The sequence below is a fragment of the Cygnus atratus genome, chromosome 8, assembly GCF_013377495.2.
Source record: "Cygnus atratus isolate AKBS03 ecotype Queensland, Australia chromosome 8, CAtr_DNAZoo_HiC_assembly, whole genome shotgun sequence".
Taxonomy (NCBI): Eukaryota; Metazoa; Chordata; class Aves; order Anseriformes; family Anatidae; genus Cygnus; species Cygnus atratus.
Window position 1 is genome coordinate 2,413,590 of NC_066369.1, and position 24,720 is coordinate 2,438,309.

General features: G+C 38.0%; 1 protein-coding gene across 6 annotated transcripts in view; it reads right to left on the reverse strand.

Annotated features, from left to right (window-relative positions):
• DPYD (dihydropyrimidine dehydrogenase) overlaps positions 1 to 24,720 on the reverse strand; it is a 340,158-nt gene that overhangs the window by 143,625 nt on the left and 171,813 nt on the right. For all 6 annotated transcript variants that reach the window (XR_007708585.1, XM_035538265.2, XM_050712120.1 and 3 more), the window contains one exon: positions 23,069 to 23,284. Coding sequence is in view for 5 of the 6 variants with exons in the window: in XM_035538265.2 (XP_035394158.1) it covers positions 23,069 to 23,284 (216 nt within the window). In the remaining variant the exon portion in view is untranslated. The remainder of the gene's footprint in view (positions 1 to 23,068; positions 23,285 to 24,720) is intronic.

The window sequence follows — 24,720 nt, forward strand, 5'->3', positions numbered from 1 at the left end:
GCTAGCCATTCTCATTAATATTGATGTCATCCGGGTGACAAAACTGGTGTAAAATATAAGTCTTTGGAAACCTATTTCAAACAAACTGAGATGCTTGAGACTATCTACAATTAAACAAAATGCTATAACATGGCAGCACAGATAATCGCAGAGGTACTAGGATAGGATGTCTTGAAACTATGTAAAAACTCAGTCTTACTCTTCTACAAGTTATATCTTTGCTGTCAATGGAGTATTATTTGTATAGCTTGGATAAAGTACATGATGAGATTTATTGAAAAACTTTAAAACTGTAACTCACATTCTCTAAAATATTGATATTTCTGGAAAATAACCCAGAGCAGATGCTCAAAAGTGATCAACAGGACAAGACTGGATTCTATTATTCTGCTGCATCCAAAGCATTGCAATGCTAATTATTTGAGTGGAACATAATTAAATAAAATAGGAACACAAATAACTGCGTAGACTACAGTTTTTAATCTGTATCCTAAAGTGAAATTTCTGTTGTTTTCAAGGAGCTCTGTGCATTCACAAAGTTTGAAAATTCACAGAATCACCTAGGTTGGAAGAGACCTCCAAGATCATCTAGTCCAACCTCTGTCCTAACACTAACAAAACCTCCACTAAACCATATCACTAAGGACTACATCTAAACGTCTTTTAAAGACCTCCAGGGATGGCGACTCAACCACTTCCCTGGGCAAGCCCATTCCAATGCCTAACAACCCTTTCAGTAAAGAAGTTCTTCCTAATATCCAACCTAAACCTCCCCTGGCGCAACTTGAGCCCATTCCCCCTCGTCCTGTCACCAGGACCGTGGGAGAATAGACCAACCCCCACCTCTCTACAGCCTCCTTTAAGGTACCTATAGAGAGCAATGAGGTCTCCCCTGAGCCTCCTCTTCTCCAGGCTAAACAACCCCAGCTCCCTCAGCCGCTCCTCGTAAGACTTGTTCTCCAGACCCCACACCAGCTTTGTCGCCCTTCTCTGGACTCTCTCGAGCACCTCCATGTCCTTCTTGTAGCGAGAGGCCCAAAACTGAACACAGTACTCGAGGTGCGGCCTCACCAGAGCCAAGTACAGGGGGACAATCACCTCCCTAGACCTGCTGGCCACGCTGCTTCTTATACAAGCCAGGATGCTGTTGGCCTTCTTGGCTATCTGAGCACACTGCAGGCTCATATTCAGCTGCCTATCAACCAGTACTCCCAGGTCCTTCTCTGCCAGGCAGCTTTCCAACCACTCATCTCCAGCCTGTAGCGCTGCCTGGGGTTGTTGCACCCCAGGTGCAGGACCCGGCACTTGGCCTTGTTGAACTTCATACAGTTGACCTCAGCCCATCGGTCCAGCCCATCCAGATCCTCCTGCAGAGCCTTCCTTCCCTCGGGCAGATCGACACACGCACCTAACTTGGTGTCATCTGCAAACTTACTGAGGGTGCACTCGATCACCTCATCCAGGTCATCGATAGAGATATTAAAGAGGACCGGCCCCAGCACTGAGCCCTGGGGGACTCCACTAGTAACCGGCCTCCAACTGGATTTGACTCCATTCACCACAACTCTTTGGGCCCAGCCATCCAGCCAGTTTTTAACCCAACGAAGCGTACGCCAGTCCAAGCCGCGAGCAGCCAGTTTCTTGAGGAGAATGTTGTGGGAAACAGTGTCAAAAGCCTTACTGAAGTCAAGGTAGATCACATCCACAGCCTTCCCCTCATCCACCAGGCGCGTCACTTGGTCATAGAAGAAGATCAGGTTCGTCAAGCAGGACCTACCTTTCATAAATCCATGCTGACTGGGCCTGATCGCCTGGTTGCCCTTCAAGTGCCTTGTGACGACATTCAAGATAATCTGCTCCATGAGCTTCCCTGGCACTGAGGTCAAACTAACAGGCCTATAGTTCCCCGGGTCTACCCTCCGGCCCTTCTTGTAGATGGGCATCACATTTACTAGCCGCCAGTCGACTGGGACCTCTCCTGATAGCCAGGACTGCCAATAAATGATGGAAAGCGGCTTGGCCAGCTCCTCCGCCAGTTCTCTCAGTACCCTCGGGTGGGTCCCATCCGGCCCCATCGACTTGCGTACATCCAAGTGCTGTAGCAGGTCACCAACCATTTCCTCGTGGATAGCGAGGGCCACATCCTGCTCCCCATCCCCTTCCACCAGCTCAGGGTACCAGGTATCCAGAGAACAACTGGTCTTGCCACTAAAGACTGAGGCAAAGAAGGCATTGAGTATCTCAGCCTTTTCCTCATCTTTTGTAACTAAGTTTCCCCCCGCATCCAGTAAAGGATGGAGATTCTCCTTAGTCCTCCTTTTTGTGTTGATGTATTTGTAAAAACTTTTTTTGTTATCTTTAACGGCAGTAGCCAGATTGAGCTCCAGATGAGCTTTGGCCTTCCTAATTTTATCCCTGCACAGCCTCGCAACATCCTTATAGTCCTCTTGAGTAGCCCGCCCTCTTTTCCAAAGATTGTAAACCCTCCTTTTTCTCCTAAGCTCGAGCCACAACTCTCTGTTCAGCCAGGCCGGTCTAGTTCCGCGCCGGCTCGTCTTTGGGCACGTGGGGACAGACCGCTTCTGAGCCATTAAGATTTCCTTCTTGAAGAGTGCCCAGCCTTCCTGGACTCCTCTGCCCTTCAGAACCACCTCCCAAGGGACTCTGCCAACCAGTGTCCTGAACAGCTCAAAGTCAGCCCTCCGGAAGTCCAAGACAGCGGTTTTACTGGTCCCCTTCCTGACTTCGCCAAGAATAGAGAACTGAACCATTTCGTGGTCACTCTGCCCAAGACAGCTCTCGACCACCACATCTCCCACCAGTCCATCACTGTTTGTGAACAGAAGGTCTAGCGGGGCACCTCCCCTGGTAGGCTCACTAACCAGCTGCGTCAGGAAGCTATCTTCCACGCTCTCCAGAAACCTCTTAGACTGCTTAATTAATTAATTAATTAATGCATATTAATTACAATATTCTAGTCCAGTTTACAATGCTGACCACTGGGATTCATTCTAGACAATTATTGAACGGTCCCATGAAATGGGAAGAAAAAGTCTGTTTGAAAAGCATGTAAGAAAATCATGCATGAACCAACATAGGTCAATGAAAAGACACAGGAAAAATGAAGAAAGAATTCCATGATATGTTTGGAGCAGCAGGGTTGGAAGAATCACCAGAGGAGCTATGCTTACAAGAATATAAATTAATTTTCTTCTTGTACTTTAGGAGGAGGCCAGAATAACATTCTTTTTCATACATCAGACTGTTAGTATTAGGGAAAACAACTTAATATTGTTTAAATAATGTCTGATGTTGTTTTCCCTAATATTGTTTTGTACTTGCTAAACAAAACACCATAAGGCAGTAGGGCAACATCACCAGGCTGCAAGTTCCTAAAGCAATGAGCTACAAAACAAGACAACTAATGCCACACAATGAGATTTTATAGCTAAAAAAAATAAAAAATAAAAAAAAAATGAAAATGGGAAAATCTCAGGTAGCCTCATAATTAAAAAAAAAATTCCTTGACAGACACAACAAACAATGAGAAAAGCAATTCTTTAAAGTACACATCTGAGATTTTGCACTTAATGTATAGACAGAAATTAGACAAACAAAAAATCTACCACAGGAATTCTGATGTCTGCTAGTTAAGCATACAACTTCACTCTTGAAAAACCAAGGAGGTGACTATCTATTTAAGAGAATATACTACATGAATTAAACAACGCTTCTGTCAACAACTCTGGACACCTGTACCAAGCTCACTTATTGCCTAATTAAATGTTAACATGTCCAGATCCAGTCTGTGATATAATTTTAATTACTGTTTTCTCATAGGGAAGCCATATAATCAATGTATTCATAACTGTTCCTAGAGGCTGTTTTGTAAAGCTCCATTAGTAAATTGTGAACCATCACTAAAATATTTTCTTCGAGATTGCTATAAGTAAATCAAGACTATTATATTCTCCTAGGAGGAGGGGAATAAATGATTCCCTTTGAGGATAGAAAAATATGATTTCTTCAATAATAGAGAAAAAAATCTTTTACGTACAATACTATTTAGAGAGTTGTTAAAATTGTTGCACAAAGAATCAACATTGGGGAGTTACAGAACATTAGAGTTATATTTAAATTTATGTATAGTCCAAAATATTTTTATTGCTGGATTAAGTAATTAAGAGGAGAATCACGTTACTCCCTTGAAGCATGTATTTAAATTATCTGCTGAGGATGAATTGCAAATATCAAGGTAAGTCTTGAACATACCTGCAGCATTTTCTTTTTCCATTAGGATTAAGAATCCTTAAATACTATAAGCATTGATTAGCATCTGTGTTATTTAGGGGTTAGAAATTCAAGGAAATTATACCAATTATATTTGAAAAGGTATTTAAGTAGCTAGTATTATAATTTTCAAAGTATCAGTTCTTCAGGTGGCACTAAACAATTTCAAGTTGCAGAAAAAAGTGCAGAAAAAAGGGAAAGGCACAGGGAAAGTAGAAGGGTTTCAGTATCTAGGAGAATAATTTGTTTTACTTTTGTATGATAATCTATCCATAATGCTTCTACTTTGGTACCACAAACTCCTTAAATGTTAACTGTTTCATTTTTTCATGATGCAAATCTTTCATCTTTTCCTATGCAAAAGTTTGGTTGAAGCCAAATGGTCTTTTACCTGAGAAGGAATTGCAAGCCTGTGCCATTTGCCATTCTCATAGCCTGATTATAGGTAGAACTGGATACTTAACATAACTGTGCGGAAAAACAAAGTATTAACCACTGTGAGTCTTAATCCATCACTCTAACACCTTGTAAAGATTCAAATACATTTTAATTCAGAGCTACATTTTAGATCAGATCTTTACAATAGATTTTGAATTTTGTTAGAAGCCTCATCTACCTTAAAATTCATGAAATAAAACTAGTATTCTCCTCTTTGTATTGGCTACAACAATGGGGGGATACATAAGATTGCTGCATGTAAACTTGGAATTTATTTTCATAGACATGAAATAGTTGAAATAGTATCAGAATAGTTTTAAACTAAATAAAGAATGAACTCTGCTACCATGTTAAAATATATGAGGATGCAGCACAGCTCTGGTCAGAAAGCTGAGGCTGAACTTGTGGCATCAGGTATACAGCCCTAGGAGGGGCTTTGGGCTGCCTTCAGGAAGGGCAGAGCCAGCACAGCCACATCTGCCAGTGGTCTCTGAGGGCACTGCACATCCATCCAGCAGTCATCCTAAGAGGCACCACACAGGCTCCATAATCTGGAGTGATAGCTTTTTCCTCTCAAGAGCCTCAAAATAGGGATTTCCAATCTGTTGGGCTGAGTCTAAGTTTCCAGACAGAGCTCTTAATAAATAAATAAACAGTGTTTGCAAGTGTTGTAACTTTTCTGACAGAGAGGAACCCATGTAGACAAGTGCTGAAATGCACATCGAATTTGTATGCCAAAGAATGCTCCCTCATTCCCATCTGCCTGTGGTGGATACAGAGAACCAAGTCTCAGCTCTGGTTTTTCTCCACTTTCACCTGAAGTTTTCATAGCAGTAGGTTACTCATTGTCTATTACTTTTTTATTATTTTTATTTTATTTTATTTTTATTTATTATTTTTGTCAGGAAAAAAAAGACATTCTATTGGCTTTTAAAACTCAGCCCTGTGGGACATAAAACACAAATTTAATAATGCAAAAAAAGCAAAGTTCATTAAAATATTCTTGTAAGAACTGTAAGTACCCATGCTGCATGGCAATTCCTAGCAAGAGGATTCTCCGGTTTACCGCTGAGAAAAAAAATTATTCTGAGCTGGCCACGTTCTTTCCTATTACAGGCATAATAGGCACAAAACCCCAGCACTCTGAAGAGTCATTGCTCTGGTCTGTCAGTTACGTAAATATGCTCATTGGAGGATCTAGCAGGCATAAACAGAGAGGGTAGACGTGAAGTCCATTCCCCTTGAAATCCATAGGAAGGTGGTTATTTGAGACTACAACTGAGTTAGGGTTTCATTTTGGGAATTTGTGGTAAATGTTCCTATTATTGCTGCCACAGAAGTGTCAGAAACTGTATGACAGCTGTGTCTCCACCTCTGGTGCTAGTGATGGCAGAGCCAGCTCAGATAGGCTACAAAGGGGTTGTGCATGCTCAAGTCTGAAATATGAGGGATAGATCTGTCCTGAACTACAGAGGATGGCCTGACCTGCAGAATCCCCATTTATTCCATTAGAATATTGATTTAAAACTGGGACAATGATCTAAAAACCTTCTGATGCTAAACATAAAAAACTCCTTCACAAAGTTCTTTGAAGAGAAATATGCTTTTTCCCCACAGAAAAATTCTTGATCATGGATAATTGTATTAGTGATAAATAGGACATAAGGAATCTCTCCCTCCCCCCCCCCCCCCTTTTTTTTTTGTATCACAGAACTATGGGGTTTAATGCATTGCTCCTGACCAAGTTTCCGTAAGGACCAATAAGAGCTCCATATTGCAGAGAACTAGCGTTTCTCCCTATATCCAAAAAACATTGATGTTTGCTTCTTTGACCAAATTTGTATTCCCAGTTATGGAGATTAAAATACACAGTAGAGCCAATGCTCACTTTTGTACAAAACAGCAAAGTATATATGCAGGTACAGACTGCAAACTTCTGCTTTTGGAGGCAGTAGGAAGCTTTACATCTTTGCTTGTCTTAGACAACCTTCCCCTAGCTGACACATTGCCTTATGCAGCCAGTACAGAGCAGGCAGGGCAGGCTTCTTTGCTGTATGTCTAAGGAAAGCAGGGATAAGACTATTTCATGCACACAGTAATACAGCAGAAGCTTTAATCCTTGTGGTATTTAAACAGCATTTTGTAAACTACAATGCACTATCACAAGAATATCAACAAACTTTGGAGAAAATTCTTAACTACAGTCACAGAAACTAGTTATTGTAGGTGGTAAGCCAATTGGGTATTATATAAGCTCTTTATGCCACACATCTTTTCATGACTTATCTTCATGTATTTGAATTTTATATAAATATATATGCACTATATATATACATATTTGCAAAATAAGTTGCATAATTTTGAATTTGCATAATTCATACTTCAATGAAACATCCTTTTATTTTGATACTCTTTAACCCACTGCTTCTTTAAGGAGAAAAAACTGTCTGCTTTAAATCTGAATCATCCCATTATTTTATGATATTTAGCATCACCAGTCATAACAGCACTTCTTAACCAGGTCCATTCCTGCAATTAATTTCATTTCCACAATTCCCATGAACTCCAGTTGCACTGCAATATGGCTTGATTGCCAAATCTGAACCTTATTACAGTAATTCAATTTTTACCTTTTTTTTTCCTGTGAACAAAAGGATGCCGAGAATGGCTAACTTCCCACGCGTTGCACATATACAGCTGTCATCGACCCAGCCCTTTGTCAAAGCATTCATGTATAAATATGAGTGCTGCTTGTACTGCAGTTCTTTAAAATAGACTTTTTTCTTACTGCAGCCATTCAACTCTGTAGTAACATAATGCTCTTGGTTTGTAAAAATATGTGCATATACTTTTTATTTACACGTGCTGCATTCAGTACCACAAACTCACCTAATTTTAATTATCCACCATTACCTAGCTATACAGATAACAGAGGTTCCCCCCATCTAAATTGTGAATACTAGCATTTCAAAAGATGTTTTCTTTTTTAAGTGAAGATAAGTTACCGCATTAAAAATAAATGAGCTATTTTTGTCAGTTGATTGGACACTGAGTACACATAATAAATCACCAAGAGCATTGTATGCTAGTCTACGTGCTAACCTTGAGCTGCAGTTTATCTATTGCCTGCAATTCAGAAGACAATAAGATGTTTTACCCAATCAGCTGATCAGCTGAAGGAACTCAAAAGACTGAAATGGCTTTGAAATACACAGGCTTTTAGATATCAAATTACCTCTGGAACCCTCTACCCAGAAGTAACTCTAACAAAACCCATTTGAAATACAGCTTCAATATTCAAAAAAATCAATAATTTAAACCACAGGTTGAACATTTTTACTGCTTCCACTGCAGACTGTCGTTTTTTGAAATGAAAATGCTAATGGCACCAAAGGGGAAAGCTCCAGCCAGAAGAGATACATGTGTGCAGGCATGGATTGGCTAGAAATGCTGGTTTGCCTTCCCTGCCCCCAGTAACGTTTACAAAAGATCTCTTAAAACCACCAACTCTCATTTCTATCATTTTGGAAAAAAAAAGTGTTTCTTCCTTGCATTTAATGAGAGTTTAGCTATATCAACACACTTCACTGTAAACACGGATGCTGAATGCAAACACTACATCCTCGATCATGCTACTAAGACACATTGTTTTGGAACAGACTCTAGCGTCATGATTTTCAATCGCAGCTAGCACATTGTGAGCTCTTGTACAGACAGTAAAACGGGAATGTGAGTGATGGCATGTTCCAACATCTACATCATAAATGGGGAAACAGTCCAATACATCCTGCAAAAATCAAGTATGGATGATCAACTGCCAGTGATAAAAGATCATTTTAGAGCAGAAATGGCTAGCTGACAAGAGCCTTCTTAAAAGATAAGGAAAACATACAAGGAAAAGGCATGGTGGGAATGTGAACCCTTGGACGCAATTGAAGAAAGCCACACATGGAGGATATCTGACACAGAAGCAAACCTCACCTCTGCATAAATTTGACTGTCAGACAGATTCTTAGCAGAGTTTGAAATTTGTTGGTCTCTTTATATAGGAACTGCTGTCTTTTGTTAATTTAGCCCCCCCCCGCCCCAATCCTTGCAGACTATGGAAATATTTTTTTTTTTTTAAATCATATTAAAGGAGGAATGCAAGAAGTGCGTGTGGGGAAAAACAATGAATGACTTGAATGAACTTGAATGACTTGAACTTGTGACTTGAATGTCACAAGACAGCTTATGTATCTATAGGTAGGCAACTGCTAACGTACACTAAGAACAAGTTTTGTTATGGTAGCAAAGCATTATTTGTAGTACTTAAGATGTGCATAAGAAGTTGCAAGATTGATGGGTCTTTGGTTTATAGTTTTAATACTTTATCCTCACAATATGTTCTTATTCTCCCCTTCATATACTTTTAGTGTTCTCCAACCATAGAGTTAGAATGGAAAAGAAAACATAAATGATATTATGAGGGTAAAGGTGCTCAAGTGAAGAAAACTATGTATTTGGATACATACAGTTTTATTGCAAAGTGAAGATTAAGTTTGCATTTCAAGGTTAAACTTTCTGTTTCTAGAAAAAAAAAATTATTACATTGCTTTTTGAATTTGCTAGTTGATAGGTTTGTTCAATTTTAGTCCAAGAGAAATGCAGATTTTTAGCTTGGAATAAGAAATTACAAAAGTATAACCATTATAAAAATGTGACACTCAAAAATTTGTGCTCCAAAACTTCAGACATAGACTCCAATATTCTGCTAACCCTGAAGGCACAACTTTACTCTGGATATCAAAGAAAAAAACAAAACAAACAAACAAACAAAAAAACACCAAAAATGTAAGCAGAGAAATTCATCTGAGTTAAAATACAATAGAATATAGGAAAATAAGCAAATACTTTTTACGTGCTCAAGATCTGCATTATCTTCATGCGAAACCACCCAACCCAGGCACCCCCAGCAGTCTTTAATATACATCTCTTACACAACAGCAGCAAGCAACTGACCTTCTGAGAATAATGGTCCTGGCAGCAACATCAACTTAAACAGAGTAATAAAGAAGAGCAGGAACTGAAAACTCAGTATTCACCCTTTCCTCAATTTTTGCACAGTGAAGGAGGAAAAAAAAAAAAAAATCCTCAAGTTTGTGCTGAAGTTACCAGACAGTCTGCTGTTACCTCGGGACAAGAGCTCCCAGCAGAGGCGCCAACAGCACTCAGAGGAACTGCATCTGCTTCCCCTCTGTCCCACCGTAAGGGGGACAGACAGTACGGGCAGGGAGCATTGCTAATTCCCCAGTGAGGCACTTTGTGGCATCCAAGGCATGAAGTTTGTCACCACCAAAAATATTTGGATAGATTTAAGATGTAGTCCCATATAGCAAGCACTGGCAGTAGGTTAATCTTGAAATACAAAGCACGGATACTGTTAGCAAGGCCTGCATTCAGAAAATAAAAGGCGTGTAGTCTTCTGGCTCTTACCTGCTGCTGCAGAAACAGCCTGGAATAGAACTACATCCCTCAGCCGGAAGGACTGATAATTCTCTTGCCGTAGCCCCTGGATGTTTCCTCTAACGATCCCAGCATTACTCCTATCTTGTCTGGACTGACTTTTGCTCAGCATGCTCTCAACCATGCCCCAGTCTCCCACAAACAGTGAATAATGCAATCAACTGCTCAAGCAAAATCAGCTGAGAGTTATAAAGCTGAGTTTCAACATATTGAAAACACTTAAATCAATGACACTTTGCTAAACCTTCTCTATGGCTTGATATACACATTAAATAAAAGGGAGGTGAGCAGGAGCTCCCCTGAACCACATGTGGAGAGAACCATCACAGGCCATACGCTGGAACGCAACACCAACAGCTCACACACAACAGGCTCCTCTGACCCCATTGCTCAAGCACTAGGCTTTAAAACAGACAATGAAGATGCTTTGGGAAAGAATGCAGTCAGGGAATAATTGCTTACAGGTACTTGGGAAATGTTTCCAGTTTTGATCAAGTCCACAGTAAGATACAGATATATAATAAGGTGCAGCTACAACTGCATATGAAAACATTAGTAATTTAAAAAAAATGATTTCTCAAAAAGTTGGTAATTGCTATTTAAGAACACCATTATTGCCACATAATTTTTGTTATAGATTATGATGTTGTAATAGGACTTTACATATATACATTTACTATGTGTTCACAATACTGTGTATTCACTATGTGAATTACTTGATGTATCTTTCTTTCTCTATGTTTGTGCAATTTATTAAACTGGAGATATTATGTGCCAGAAATTCTTTGGAAGAATGCAAGAAGGTAACAATTATCCTCTGAACTCCTTTGTCTTCAGAGAATAAAATGTATTAGCAACATATCTGTTTGTTGTCCCATGACAGAAAACAAAAGCAAGTGTGATGGTTGCACTGTGTGCTTTCAGTTCCCGCAGCTGGCTGAAGAAGTGAGCTTTGTTCCTGAACGTGCTGCCAGAGACAAAAAGAATAGTTTCTCTAATACTTTTAAGGAAAAATCCTTAAAAAGTAGTAAGGCAAAATGAACTGAGGAGACCTGTTTCTGCACATGTGCAGATGGATATGGAAATACATACATGTAACTATCAAATACAAATATAAAAAATGTTTTATTCGAAGGAAAATTAGATATATATAGCCTCCATGGATACTAATGAATTGAATCAATGAATTACATTTGTTTTACTTTATGCAAAAATTCACAGAATTGGATGCAGAGGAATTGCAGCATTCTGGTCTGTGCAAATATACACAGAGGAGTAGCATTGCAAGTATCGTTATAATCCTCCCAGAGAAGGTTTAAGGCCCTGTAGCTTGCCTTCACGGTTTGGAGTCCCACGTCTGATGACTGGCACAGTGAGAAACCACTCAATGTAACATGATTTTGCTTAGTTATTTTTGAAGGAAAAATCATAAGCAAAACCTCACAACCTAAAGGGTGCTACATAAAGGCACAGGTAACTGTGCATGTGCAGGGAAGTAGAAGCAGCAAGACCATGGGATAAAAATGGTTTAGTTAATTCAAAGAAAGCATGATTTACACCCTCAAATTTTGTGGGTTTTGTTTTTAAGATTCTGTTTGTATGGGAGAAGACATATTTATGATAAATGTAAAACTAAATCTAAAGATCAACTGTTTAACCATCAATCCAGATTTTGAATTCACTTTGTTTTCTTTTTGTTCCAGAAAGAGGAAGGCACCATGTCTGAACTAAAAATTGCACATGCTAAAATGTAAAAAGATGGGGACCTATGAAACAATATCTAATTTCCGTGATTGAAAGTGGACATTAAGCTATACTTTGCTCAAGTGACATCAAAGCATACTTAGATAAATAAATATACGTACAAACCTTTAAACCTTTTTAGATTAAATTCATTATATAGAAAAGAGCTATTTTTTTTCCTCAGATTTGTTGATACTTAGCTCAAATTAAATCTCTGAATTATGTAAAGACCCAATCTTGTACTGTACTATGCTCCTGATTCTGTGGGAAGCTTGCATTTGTAATTATCTTTAAGGTAGTGCATGTACCAAGTTACTTTACCAAATTATAAATTTAAATCTCAGCAAATTGACACTTCTGAACTGGTGTCTGCACTCCTCTACTGTCCAGGTTCTCATTGTTTAATACTCTCAACTGTTTCCATGGTCTTTGGGTCAGAACCTGGAATCCAGAAGCTTTTATTAATTGTATTATATTTATGCATAGCTCATACACATTTAATTGAGAGCACCACTATGACCTGTTCATACTCTGTCACAGCTAGGGATGGATACAAAGCCTAATGAGGATTCAGAATATCATAGACAATGGTTATGGTGGTTGGTGAGCATCCTTATTAATAGACATACTTTTTCAACATACAAATAGAGTATCCCAGGAAACAATATCATTTTGTGACTCCACTGAACAAATTACAATGCAATGATTATTGCCCTGGTCAAATTGTGCAGCTTGGTGAAATTCTCTACACATTAATTTTGGCATTCTGTGTTCATTAGCCAAAATTTTGAAGGAAAGCATCTTAAGTCTAAATTCTGCCTAAAACACAAGAAGAATACTTGCCACTGCTTTTCAAACATTACATGCTTAAACTGTATTTTATTTACACCTTCCAGTAGCTTTCAGATAAATTCCTCATTGAGCCCACTGCCATGTAGCTGGAGAAGGCTAACAAACCCCTCAGTGCTTACATGACAACCTTTGTGCAAATGCATCCTTATTCTGTCATCTACTGGCAGCGTGCTTTCCAGTCCTCTTCTCTGCCAGTCCTTACCAGTTTGCCAATTACACAAGCTGCTTCCCAGACATCAGACGAAAATTCCACAAGACTGCTGTGCGAGCGTACCCTAATTAACCATCAGCTTAATTAGACAATTTACTGTGTAATTAGCAGGCAATTAGTCAACACCTCTCAGATCTTATTGACTGCTGTGACAGCCTTCCTTACTCCACACATTCCAGTACGCTACCACGACCATGATCCCAGCGCCATCCTGTACAACAGCAACCCTTGCAAAAGAGGGAAAATCATATTACATAACAAGAGGGAGAAAAATCAATAGATAGCCTGTTCATTTATTGAACTGATGTCTAGCCAAGACTCTGGTTTTTATAGCAATAGCAGGTCAGCTGCTAATGAAAAACCAGCTGGCTACAACATTACTTTATGTCATTTTCATTTATAATGTTTCAGTGATTTTGTTTGAAAACTCTTAGATTCCACTGAATTATCAAAAAAGTCAGGCAAGAAGAAGTTAAAGTAATAATGTGTAAACTTACTTTATGCATATGGTTTATGCACATGGTTTATGCACATGGTAGAAAACAGCGAAAAGGTACTGCTAGCTGCTTTTGGTAGCTATAACTAGCATTATAATTCACTGTTTCATAGTCCAAATTGTACCAGGAAAGTTAGAGAAAAGCAGATTAGCTTTAGGTTTAAAAAGTCAATATTCAAAAATAATTTAATTGCATAAACGTAATTCAGTAAAAATATATGTATATATTAAGTAGTATAAAATCCCTCATATGAATCTGACACTCTTATAATACACAATGAGAAAATGTACATACTATCATAATACACATATTAAGAGAATATTAAAGATGTGCTCTCCTTTTTCTGTAGACCAAAAACTGGATTTTTCAATTAGCTGTGACAATAGCATTTTGGATAATTCTTGGAGTAATAATTCCAAAGTTAATGGGATGGAGACATTTGTCTCCTGATGCAATTATCTCTAGAATATATATTCACAAAAATCCTACACTTTCTTACTGAAGGATGAAGTCTGCTAAAAGCACAATCTCTATTGTAGTGAAAGATTTGGACAATTATAAAATCTCAAATAATGATAAGAAGTGTTATTTACAATACACGGACATATATATTTACATTAGTAATGAGTATTTTAACATAAGAACCTCTCATGTTTTTTAAACGTATGGGACTTCATTCTGCTTTTACAACAATGCCAGTCATTAGTAAATGCATTATATCACTATGAGATTTAAAAAGCAGCTCTTTGCTTTCTTAACTTCTTGTGTGGGCAAATCAGATGTTAAACAGAGCCCTATAAGTTTCATTTACCAACTGGGAAATTAATGACCTGAGATAACCTGAGCTTTTAGGAGAAGCATGGTGCTTCACATAAGAGCTACTCTGGTATAACCAAAAATCACTTGAAAAATGATTAAGCAAAAACCCTGTAAAAATCCATGTGTGGAAATATACGCTAGATTAGAGATATATCATTTCAGCTTACATCTGCAAACTTTTTAACATAAGCACCAGAACATACATGTTTGACATCGATTTTAGAGTGCCCACATTGAATCAATTTGGGACCATATTTCTGTGGACACATTCAAAGGCTGTATGGGATGCTTCAGCCCTCTTTTCCCAGGTGGAGATGAGGGAAAAGTGTCCGTCCAACAGCCAGTCTGCACCATGTGCACAGCTGACCAAAAAGCAACTAGCTGGTGCCCAGGGGGAGAAGGCATGGTGCTAGAAGCATGCCTTCCTCTATAAACCTGCAGCCCATTATTTTTAGTGAGCAGGGGTGGAGTCCCAAAGCTTCACCTAGATTCCTGAAGAAGCCAACGTTTGGCCACTGCTATCTACTTCACGTACAGATTCGGAATATAGACCTCAGCAAAGATGCTGGACTATAAACTGGAGCAACTGAAGTGTAAAGATAACTTTTTCCTTGTTCTCCTTCAGTACCTCAGGACACCTATCAAAGTCATTACATTCTGGAGATTTTATCATAATGCAAATGAGAAAGATAAACCACTGAAACATGCATTTGGACAAATAGGGATGGGGGTAAGGGTGGAGGGGGACACTCAATGACCTGATAAAAAAAAAATTGGAGAGAAACTTCTGAATTCTATAATAACAAAATAAAAATTTTAGTTCTTTCCTGAAAGTCTCTGGATATCTCTTACCGTGTATCATAACAATTTCGCTACCCACACCCCACAGAAATAAGTTTAGGTCATTTATGAGAAGGAAAGTCTAAAGTGTTGAATACAGCCTTATGCTGTGAATGTCTTGGAAAGGCATTTTTAAAATAGAATCATGATGAAAAATATAACACAATTTTTCTAATAAATTATTGAATAGATTAATATCACTAAAGAAGGTTTTATGCAGTCTGTTGTTTTGAAGAAAGCAAAATACTAAAAATAGGCTGCAACAAATCTGAACTGAGAATGAAACTTAAGTGTAAAAAATCTAAATTTCAGAATTACACTTGGCAATTTCTAGCTTACATTGAATCTGCCTTTTTAGCTGAATTCCTTTCTGACAAAATTACCTGAGGTAGCACCAAGATTACTAACAATCTTCCAAGCACATACGAAACAACTACAGAAAATCATGTCTGAATGATATTTGACACAAGTACGTCGCGTACATGCTTTTCAGAATCTTGTTTACTCAAGATGTGATATTCAAAAATGTTGAGTACTTCAGATACAGCCATCAGGAGCTACAGATTCTTAGCAGTTTTGAAAAATCATGAGTGTGTGCTCTTTGTCTCTCTCTCTCTCTCTCTTTTGTTAAATATTTGCATACATTTTAAGAAGGAAGTAAACAAAACAATAGTAGCAAAGAACTGAGCAGCTTCTTCAACATAAAAATAAATACCATTGAGACTTTTAGCCAACTGTCATATTTGCATCCATTCTGTTTGATAAGCTAGTAGTTGGACTACTATTACAAAGGACATCTCTTAAGTACTGGTCCAGTTCCCAGATGCAACATATTATGACTCCTACTTTTGGTAGATATTTTTATAGAAAGGCTTATGAAACAAAATACTCAGTATTACAATCTTTACACTCTTCTAAACTTCACTAAAACTGCTTCTCAGTTGTGCCACTTTAACTGCACAAAATGTTTCATTAAAATACTGGTTTATAACAAGTTTTTATTCACCAGCTGCCCAAAGCTCAAGGTTAATCCTCAAATTTAGATTATGTTGGTCCATTGTTGCTGCACTGTTTTAAAACATTAGTTCAAAATGAACACGAAATAAAAAATAAAGGATCTCTAAATACTCTGTAAAAAAGCAAAGTAGACAAATGGAAAATGAATCCTTAGATAATTACATGTGAGGAACCTGTAGCCTACCAAGAACCAGTTTTGACATGTAACTAATTTTACCTTTGATGGCCAGATTCGTGTACAGCTTTAAGGAAGCTATGTCATTGCTGGCTTACAGGCTCTATGGAATTTATGAAATGAGCTCAAGATGCATAAGAGAATTTTACAGCCAAGCTCTCCCTGCTCCATGAGGGTGAATGGAAGGAAAAGTGAAAATATGGAAAGTGGCTTGCTGATCTTCTGTTTGTGGAAATCTCTCCTGTAGCACGAATGAGTTCTGCTGACACACAGTTCACACACCTGTGTGACAGATCCCTCCTTCCCTTCCACTGCTGAGTTGTCAGATTGTGTTCCCCACCTTGGGATAACAGACTTCACCAAGGGAGACTGTGCTGTGGCTCTCATTGAAGAAGAAATGGAGCATTTCTGCTATATTTAATGCTATAGGAAGAGTGCAACTAGACATTTGTTCAGAGTCTTATTTTTTTTTTCTTCAAAGTAATACATTACAAATGCCATTTGTTCAGATTCACAGCATGATTTTTTCCTTTTTGTACTCAGATAACACATGTTATGTATAAAAATATTCAAATAAAACACAATGTTGTAGTTACAGCACTTAAAAAAAATAATTACACTCAATTGCATTTCTCTGGTCTTTTACATCATCTGTTAAACTATACTAGTTTTATGTGGTGATCTAAAAAAAAAAAAAAAGTAAATATTGGGAAACAACCAAGCTGGTATTTCTTATTAACATTTTTTTCAGAAATATAGAAGACAATAATTTACATAAAGAACACATAAGAATGTTAAGACCATTAATAATCATTTTCACATTTGTAAAAACAATTAATAATTCAACTTACAGAGCTTTGTATGCAAAGGAATCCTGTAAAATGCCCACTTTTCTGTTCAAATAATGTAGTTAATAAAAGTTGTCTGATGTTATTTAGTAGAAAGGCAAACAGTCCTTTTTATATTTGACATTAACAATCTGATCATTTGTCTCCCCAAAGAAAGCTCATACACCTTTCATACAGACCACACAATAAAGAATAGTAATATTTCTGTTTACTGAGATATCAACTGGCATTTCGTCGCAAGTCAATGGTCTATCTTTGCTACAGCATACTAGACCACAATCTGGCACCTACAAATGTCAAGAGTATAAAAAAAATTATAGGATAGAAATCAAAAGCATGTTCTAAATTCCTAAAATATGAAACAAAGTTCACCTAAACATATTTGCTGCAGAAATCAGTACAATATTCAGCTGTCAATCTCAGAAAACAATGAGGGAGCAATGCTGTCAGTAGGACAGGATAATAACATTTCAAGCAGATGTTCAGGCAGGGCTCTAATTCTCACTGAACTCCCCTGGTAAGCATTTAATTTCTTTATCATATGCAAGCTAGGCAAATTGTACTTCATCAAAACTGTATTGTGAAATATTAATATTTCATATTATAGCAAAACTCCATAGAATAACCTTTGTCGTATTAAGAACATCAGAATTTCAAATGTCATGGTTCTGCATTTTAATGCATCTTAAATAGCTTTTTGGCTTGGCACCATAAATTATAACTAGTTTAATCTAAATTACTGTGCTGTAATATCATACAAAAATATACATTTTGTAATACAGATTCACTTCTGTGAAATACTAATGTTATGGAAAACAATGCATCATTGTACTATGATTTTTTTTCTTTACCACTTCAATTATAAAGTGAGGTGTACATAGTGCAAATGTACAGAGACAACTAGTTAGTGGCAGAATCTGTATATTATAATAGCATCACACAGAAGTGCTTTCTATACACCAGGTAAACTAATGAATTCTCTACCAGCAATTGTGTTCATTTAGAAATGGTTCTGAAAACATATTGTAAAATTTACTTCAGTGAATTTTATAAACATATATTACGACTAGAAAGTTTTCTCTGCTATGGATTCATTCAAATATAATCTAGTTTTAATTGTAGCTTTGTTTTTAAAATCATCCATGCAACTTTCTTCATACACAATGAAAAAAAACATTAAAGATTAAAAATGAAGTTAGTCTGCATGTTGATTTCTGCCGGTTCTCATAATAAAGGCAACTGCTTCCACATTATTGAAAACGACAGCATCACAAATCAATGCATGCCACAACAGAATAAAGACAGATGTATCTGATTAATCAGAATTAAATTTTAGAAGCGAAGGAAGCATCTAAAAATCAAAGCAAATATTTCTGCTATCCCAGTTGTTTTTCCTCTTTCTAAGCAGCCCATACAATGCAATGAGAGAACAATAAAGCCAGAATTGAGATGATGGAGCCCCAGTTTCTGATATAAGCTCACTATGGTGGTGGATATGTATAGAGAAAAGGCATGCAAACTTCATATAACCTCTGGCTTATTTTGGTACTATGTTTATACAAACTTTCTGATTACAGTTTTTAATGTAAATTTTACGTACTAAACAGTACTCAGCAATAAATTCGAAGTAAATAAACCAGCTCAGAATAACAATTCTACTAAAAACTCCCACTCTTTGTTACTTGTTTAATTAATACAGGATTTTTCATTCTGCAGGTAGTTTTCTGTTCTTCTAAGTTCTAAAAGAGGTAATGATTGAAATTCATTTCTTTGCGGACTCCATGATATGCAGCTCTCCCATTTCCCTTCAATAGCTCACCAAGAGAATTTACAAATAATAGTTTGCAGCACAGAGTTATCTGAATAAGACAGAAACACTATTTGAACCAACAGAGCAATGAGCTGTTGATCCTGCAGTGAAAGAGTGAAGTCGTGAGTGTAGGAGAAGGTGTGTGTAACGGGGCTTTTTTATTCTGTTACCATTTTTCTTGCCTCATGATAGTCCATTTTAAAAGCAGCTATTCTCATTTCTAGAAAAAATCAAATCTACTTGATACTAATGCAGTTATGCATACATGTTTGGTTTTGTAAATACAAAATACCCTCCCTCTTCACAGATACCTATAAACATATACAGGTACAGTAACCTGTATTTAATATTTGTATTATACTACAATATCCACTACCTTCTAAAATATTTACAGTGCTATATACTTAAAGGCATATCTATTCTGAAGGAATTTCATCTATTTCTCATTAGCTTTTTTTTTTTTTTTTAAACCTTTCAACAATAGTAGAGCAGTATGCAAGAACAAACATTTGCTGAATCACTCAGAGTTGAAATCCTCACCCTGCAAACAGAAAACCCTACACAGGTTGTCATGAAGGCAATTATGCAGCAAAGTACGTGGGTGTTTGAAAAGGGAGCGAGCATGGCACGAAACAGTTAGTGCTATGCTAACTCCCTCTGTAGCAACATGTGATGCTTTCAAGGTGAGGTCAAGACAGATGAGGGCTGGGAAAACTGGGGGAGTAAATTATGGTCCAGGGGCTACAATTGCACAAGTGCTATCCAACAATTTGCTTGTACAAGAACACATAGCCTCTCATGGGCTGCAGGGATCCCTAGCCTAGCATTTTACAGGAGTTTTTTGTGCTAGACAGTGAAAGAGGGAAAAGGAGTGGAAGTTCATATGAAATGAATGCTCTGTCTTATAAGAATCACAGCTCTCCAACCTCAGTCCTTTTATCTCTGTCCTTGGATCTCCTGCAATTCTTTATCCGTCTTTTTTTTCCTCTGTTCTTATTCCATCACACTGCAGTTAACGCATGGAAATCTGTAGATAGGCTGTATGTGCTTTCCATTTGCTAAACATCACTCAAATTTACCCTGCATCAACCACTTTACCTCAAGTGCCAAAGGATGCCAAAGGTCAATAGGGAAGTCAACCTCTAGTCAACTTCTCTGGCCAACCTCTTTTCAGTGGTTTGTGGGGACAGGACAAGGGGTAATGGCCACAAGATGGAGCACAGGAAGTTCTGCACCAACATGCGAAAGAACTTCTTCTTGGTGAGGGTGACAGACCACTGGAACAGGCTGCCCAGGGAGGTTGTGGGCTCTCCTTCTCTGGAGATATTCAAGGCCCGTCTGGACACCTACCTGGGCAGCCTGCTCTAAGCAACCTGCTTTGGCAGGGGGGTTGGACCCGATGATCTTTCGAGGTCCCTTCCAACCCCTACAATTCTGTGATTCTGTGAAGTCGCTGGTTTCTGTGCCATTGACAGAGCATGGTGGTGAGTTCAGTGACCAGCCCTGGAAGAGGCAGTGTTTCTGCTACTGCTAAGCTCCCTACAGTTGCACAGGCAGTTTATGTTTGGCCTTTAACTATTGCAAATATGAAGGGGAATCACAAGTTAAATCTAAACAGGACAGATTAAGTAAAACAACAGGGATAAACGTAGAATCCTGCTCGTACCACATACAACCAAGGCTGAAGTAGAGGAGTTTCAGCTGCCAAAAACTGTGTCCAGAAAGCTCCCTTCCTCCCAGAAGTGGTTCTGTTCCTGGAAACTAATCTGGGGAGCAGCTCTACCTGCTCCCACGGGCAATGCAGGCTCAGATCTGGAAATCTTTTTTCCTGGCCCTGCTACATAGTTAGCTGTTACTAGCTTGGTAGGACAGTAAATCTGAAATCTCTACTTCCACAGGTACTGCAGACCACGAGAGCATTCTGCTCCCTGCTGAACACCACATAGGATTTGCATCTATGCGATTGGAAGCTAAGTTTATTTAAAAAAAAAAAAAGAAAGGTAGCATGTTATGCCAACCTATATTGAGCCAAACTCTCTACTAATTATTTGTTCCAGCATTAAGTCAACAGAGCAGTCTCTGTGTAGTACTCATTGCTCAAATAAGAACTGCTGTACCTCCCTGAGCCTTTCTTTCCATTTGAAATATTTATTTTTGTAGCATTAATTACCATGATAGTATTACAAATTGAGCAGTTTTATTTCTGCAGCACCTTGCAGCCAAGCATCTCAAATCATCACAAATACTAAGGCATTACCCCCGTGGGAAGTACACTATTGGGAAGAATATAATGGTAGAAAACTAGCTAGTACTTTGGTGGGACAGTGCTACTGCACACTGCAATGTATGATTCAAGAAATCCTCTCTCTAGAAAGATCTTCACCCAATTCATTCTGCCAGAGCACGGCACTCATGTTGCAGTCACCATTTCAGAAACAATTCAGAGAGACTGTGCTGCTTACTGGAGTACCATCATCACTTCCTGCAACATGCAAGTCTTTCATTCTGAATTACCACTCAAAGCTGTAACACAGTCAGTGTCTGTTTAGCTCTTGAGAGACCCGGTAATCAATGCACAGTCTAGCAGGACGGCAAGCATATCAGCAATAACACTGATTAATAAATAAATCTCAGTACTTGCTATGTACTTGCCTTCAGCCTAGGCACTGAATAATTACAGTTGACAGTATGTTATATGCATAAGTCAGTTACAAACACACTTGAATGACATTTAGGTCCTAAAAAGTGTTTTAATAAGAAACCCTGTGAAGTAGTTTGGAATCTCCATTGCAATCCAAATGAGCACTGACTTCCTTGGTGTACCTCAGGCATAAGCAAGAGAAGAAGCCAGTCTGACATATTTTACATTATGCTCTAGGAATACAGCACTTTGTCCTTAGACCTTCCTCATTGTTACAGGGTCACCCTCTGAGGTGGCAGAGTAAAAAAAAAAAAAAAAAAAAAAAAAGAGCCTTTTCTCCTTTTCTCTCCTGCTAAGCTCTCTATCCACTAATCCACCTTTACTTCTCATCTCTGAATCAAGAATAAAACTCCCTTGTTTCCAAACGTATTTCAAAAGCTCTCTTCCCTGCATGCTACTCTTTGTCATTAATTGACAACACGTTGCCATCATTCACACTTACTCAGGCTTTCCCTCTGATCCTCTTCCTCCCAACACACGTAATCCCAACCCAAATCCTGTTTCTTTCCTCTGGAATACGTTTCTCAAAGTTGTCCTTTTGTTTCACTGTCTAAACTTCTTGCTCTAAGTCTCATTTTGCCATTTGACTGTTGTAACAGAAAGCCCAGTCTACATGCAATTCTCAGGTCAAATAATCCGAATATACACTTTAATAAGAATTGCTTTGAGAATTTTTTTTAGGTGACACACCGAGCCATAGTCTTCATGAATTTCTAAATTCTAAAATTCTAAATCCTTCCTCTTCCACTTCATCTTACTGAAGCATTATCTCTGCACTACAAACCTTCAGCAGAACTAGTCCCTCCATAGGCTTGTTTTATATTGCTTCCATCTTTCTCTTCCACTGCCCACCCAGTCTCAAGCTCACACCTACATTATCACATTGCAACTGGAACTCAATTTCAATGGCTTATCTTGGCAGTCCTTGGCAGGGAAACAGCCTTTCATGAGTTGCTTGATGAAGCTGTTACTCATTCCCTTTGCATTCTGATCCCTCACAGAAAACATTTTCACTGCAATGTTTAAAAAAGTACCATTACTGTTACTAGCTGGTTAATATTTAAAATGTTGTTGAATAAAAGGGAAGAATGTAAATCCTTTAATTGCAACAAACAAACAAACAAAAAGACAAACAGAAATCGTTTCACCTTTACACTGCACTGCTGGAAGCTCCAAGCTTATTTAAACCCACACGATGCACCATACATTTCCCTGCTTATTCTTTTCTACAGGCTAGATAGTGAGACTCCTAAAAGATTCAGATATTTCAAATATACAAAACAATATTTACATGCTAAACATGGCTTAAAGTATTTTCTTACCTTATCCAGGGAGAACGTTTTAGTGACAGCAAAGCCCCAACCAGCTTCAAAAGCTCTTCGAATCATTGAAGAACTCGTAGCAGGGGTTGCACTGGCAATGCCAAAAGGATTTGGAAACTTCAGTCCAGCCATTTCTACACTGATGTCTACTAAATCTATAGGAGTATAGAAGAGTGGTAGTTCTGGAGTAGTAGAAACTTCAGCACCATACAAGGACTGTAAAAAAAAAAAAAAAGTAATTTTTGCTGATTCATTTCTATATAATTTACTGTTAACCTTGATAAGGGAAGCATTCATATATAATAACCATTTTTTCAATAATTCTATTAGGTGTTCAGGCTTGCAAATCAGTAAAATATAAAAAACACTTGCACATGGAACATTTTCTGTCCAAAAAGCATTCATGCTGAGATATTATGCCATGTTGAAAATAACCAAATGAAAATAATGAAACAGTTATTTCATATCTTGTACTGCTAGCCTGGTTCAATCCAAAGGTTTGTATGGACTTTCTGAATAGGTAGTTGTTTCCTACAGCAACCAGTAGTAGTGACGTTTAAAAAAGGAGAAAAACACACATACACATACGTGAAACATGCAAAAAAAAAAAAAAAAAAGAAAAAGAGAAAAAACAGACCCCTGGTGTGTGACAGACCTAGTATTCTTCTCAGCTGCTGACTTATGAGAAGTGGACATTAGGAAAAGTTTCTTCACCAAGGGGGTGGTCGGGCACTGGGACAGGCTCCCCAGGGCAGTGGTCACAGGACTGAGCCTGCTGGAGTTCAAGGAGCATTTAGACAATGCTCTCAGACATACAGTTTGATTTTTAGGCAGTTCTGTGCAGAGGCGGGAGTTGGACTCAATGATCCTTGTGGGTCCCTTCCAACTTGGGATATTCTATGAAATGTAGGGTCTTGCAGTAAATGAGGGAAAGCATTCAAGGGCAAGATCACTTTGCAGTCTGTCACCCTTGACTCAGTATACGTGGAGTTACTGCACCTTTGCCCTCATCTCCTTTTTAAGATTTTATGTATCCTATGCCATGGGATACATATCAATACATGCAAATCTATTATTGAATAAGAACACTTCAAGAGTGACAAAAATTCAACCGATTTGGGATCAAAGAAGAACATACACTTTATGACTGTAACACCACAGTCACTTTTCTTTTCAGTTTTAAAGATGGCATTTTCTCTGGAGAGTCAAAGCAAAATGCTTTCAATATAAATGTTGCATCTAATACTGCAAAAATTGTAGATAGTAAATCTTTTCCCATGTGCAGATACCGAACAGCATCCTAATAAGGCTGTTGTAGTAGAATTAAAATCTTTGCTCACTCAGATGCTTGAGTCAATAAAAATACAACAAAATAAGGCAGGAATTTCTAATACAGTGAAGCTGTATAGAGCCCGTGTTCCTAAGAAATTCCACCATAAGATCACAGCAGCTTCTTCTAGCCTTAAAAGAAAGCAAATAAACAAACAAACAAACAAAAACAAACAACAAACCAACACCAAAAACCAACCAAAAAAACAACAAACAACACAACAACAAACGACTTCTTCACCAGGACAAAAAGAACCACTGGTGGAGATGGAGGGAAGATTTTCCGTAAAAGAGTAAAAAAAACCTCAGCTACTTAAAAATTG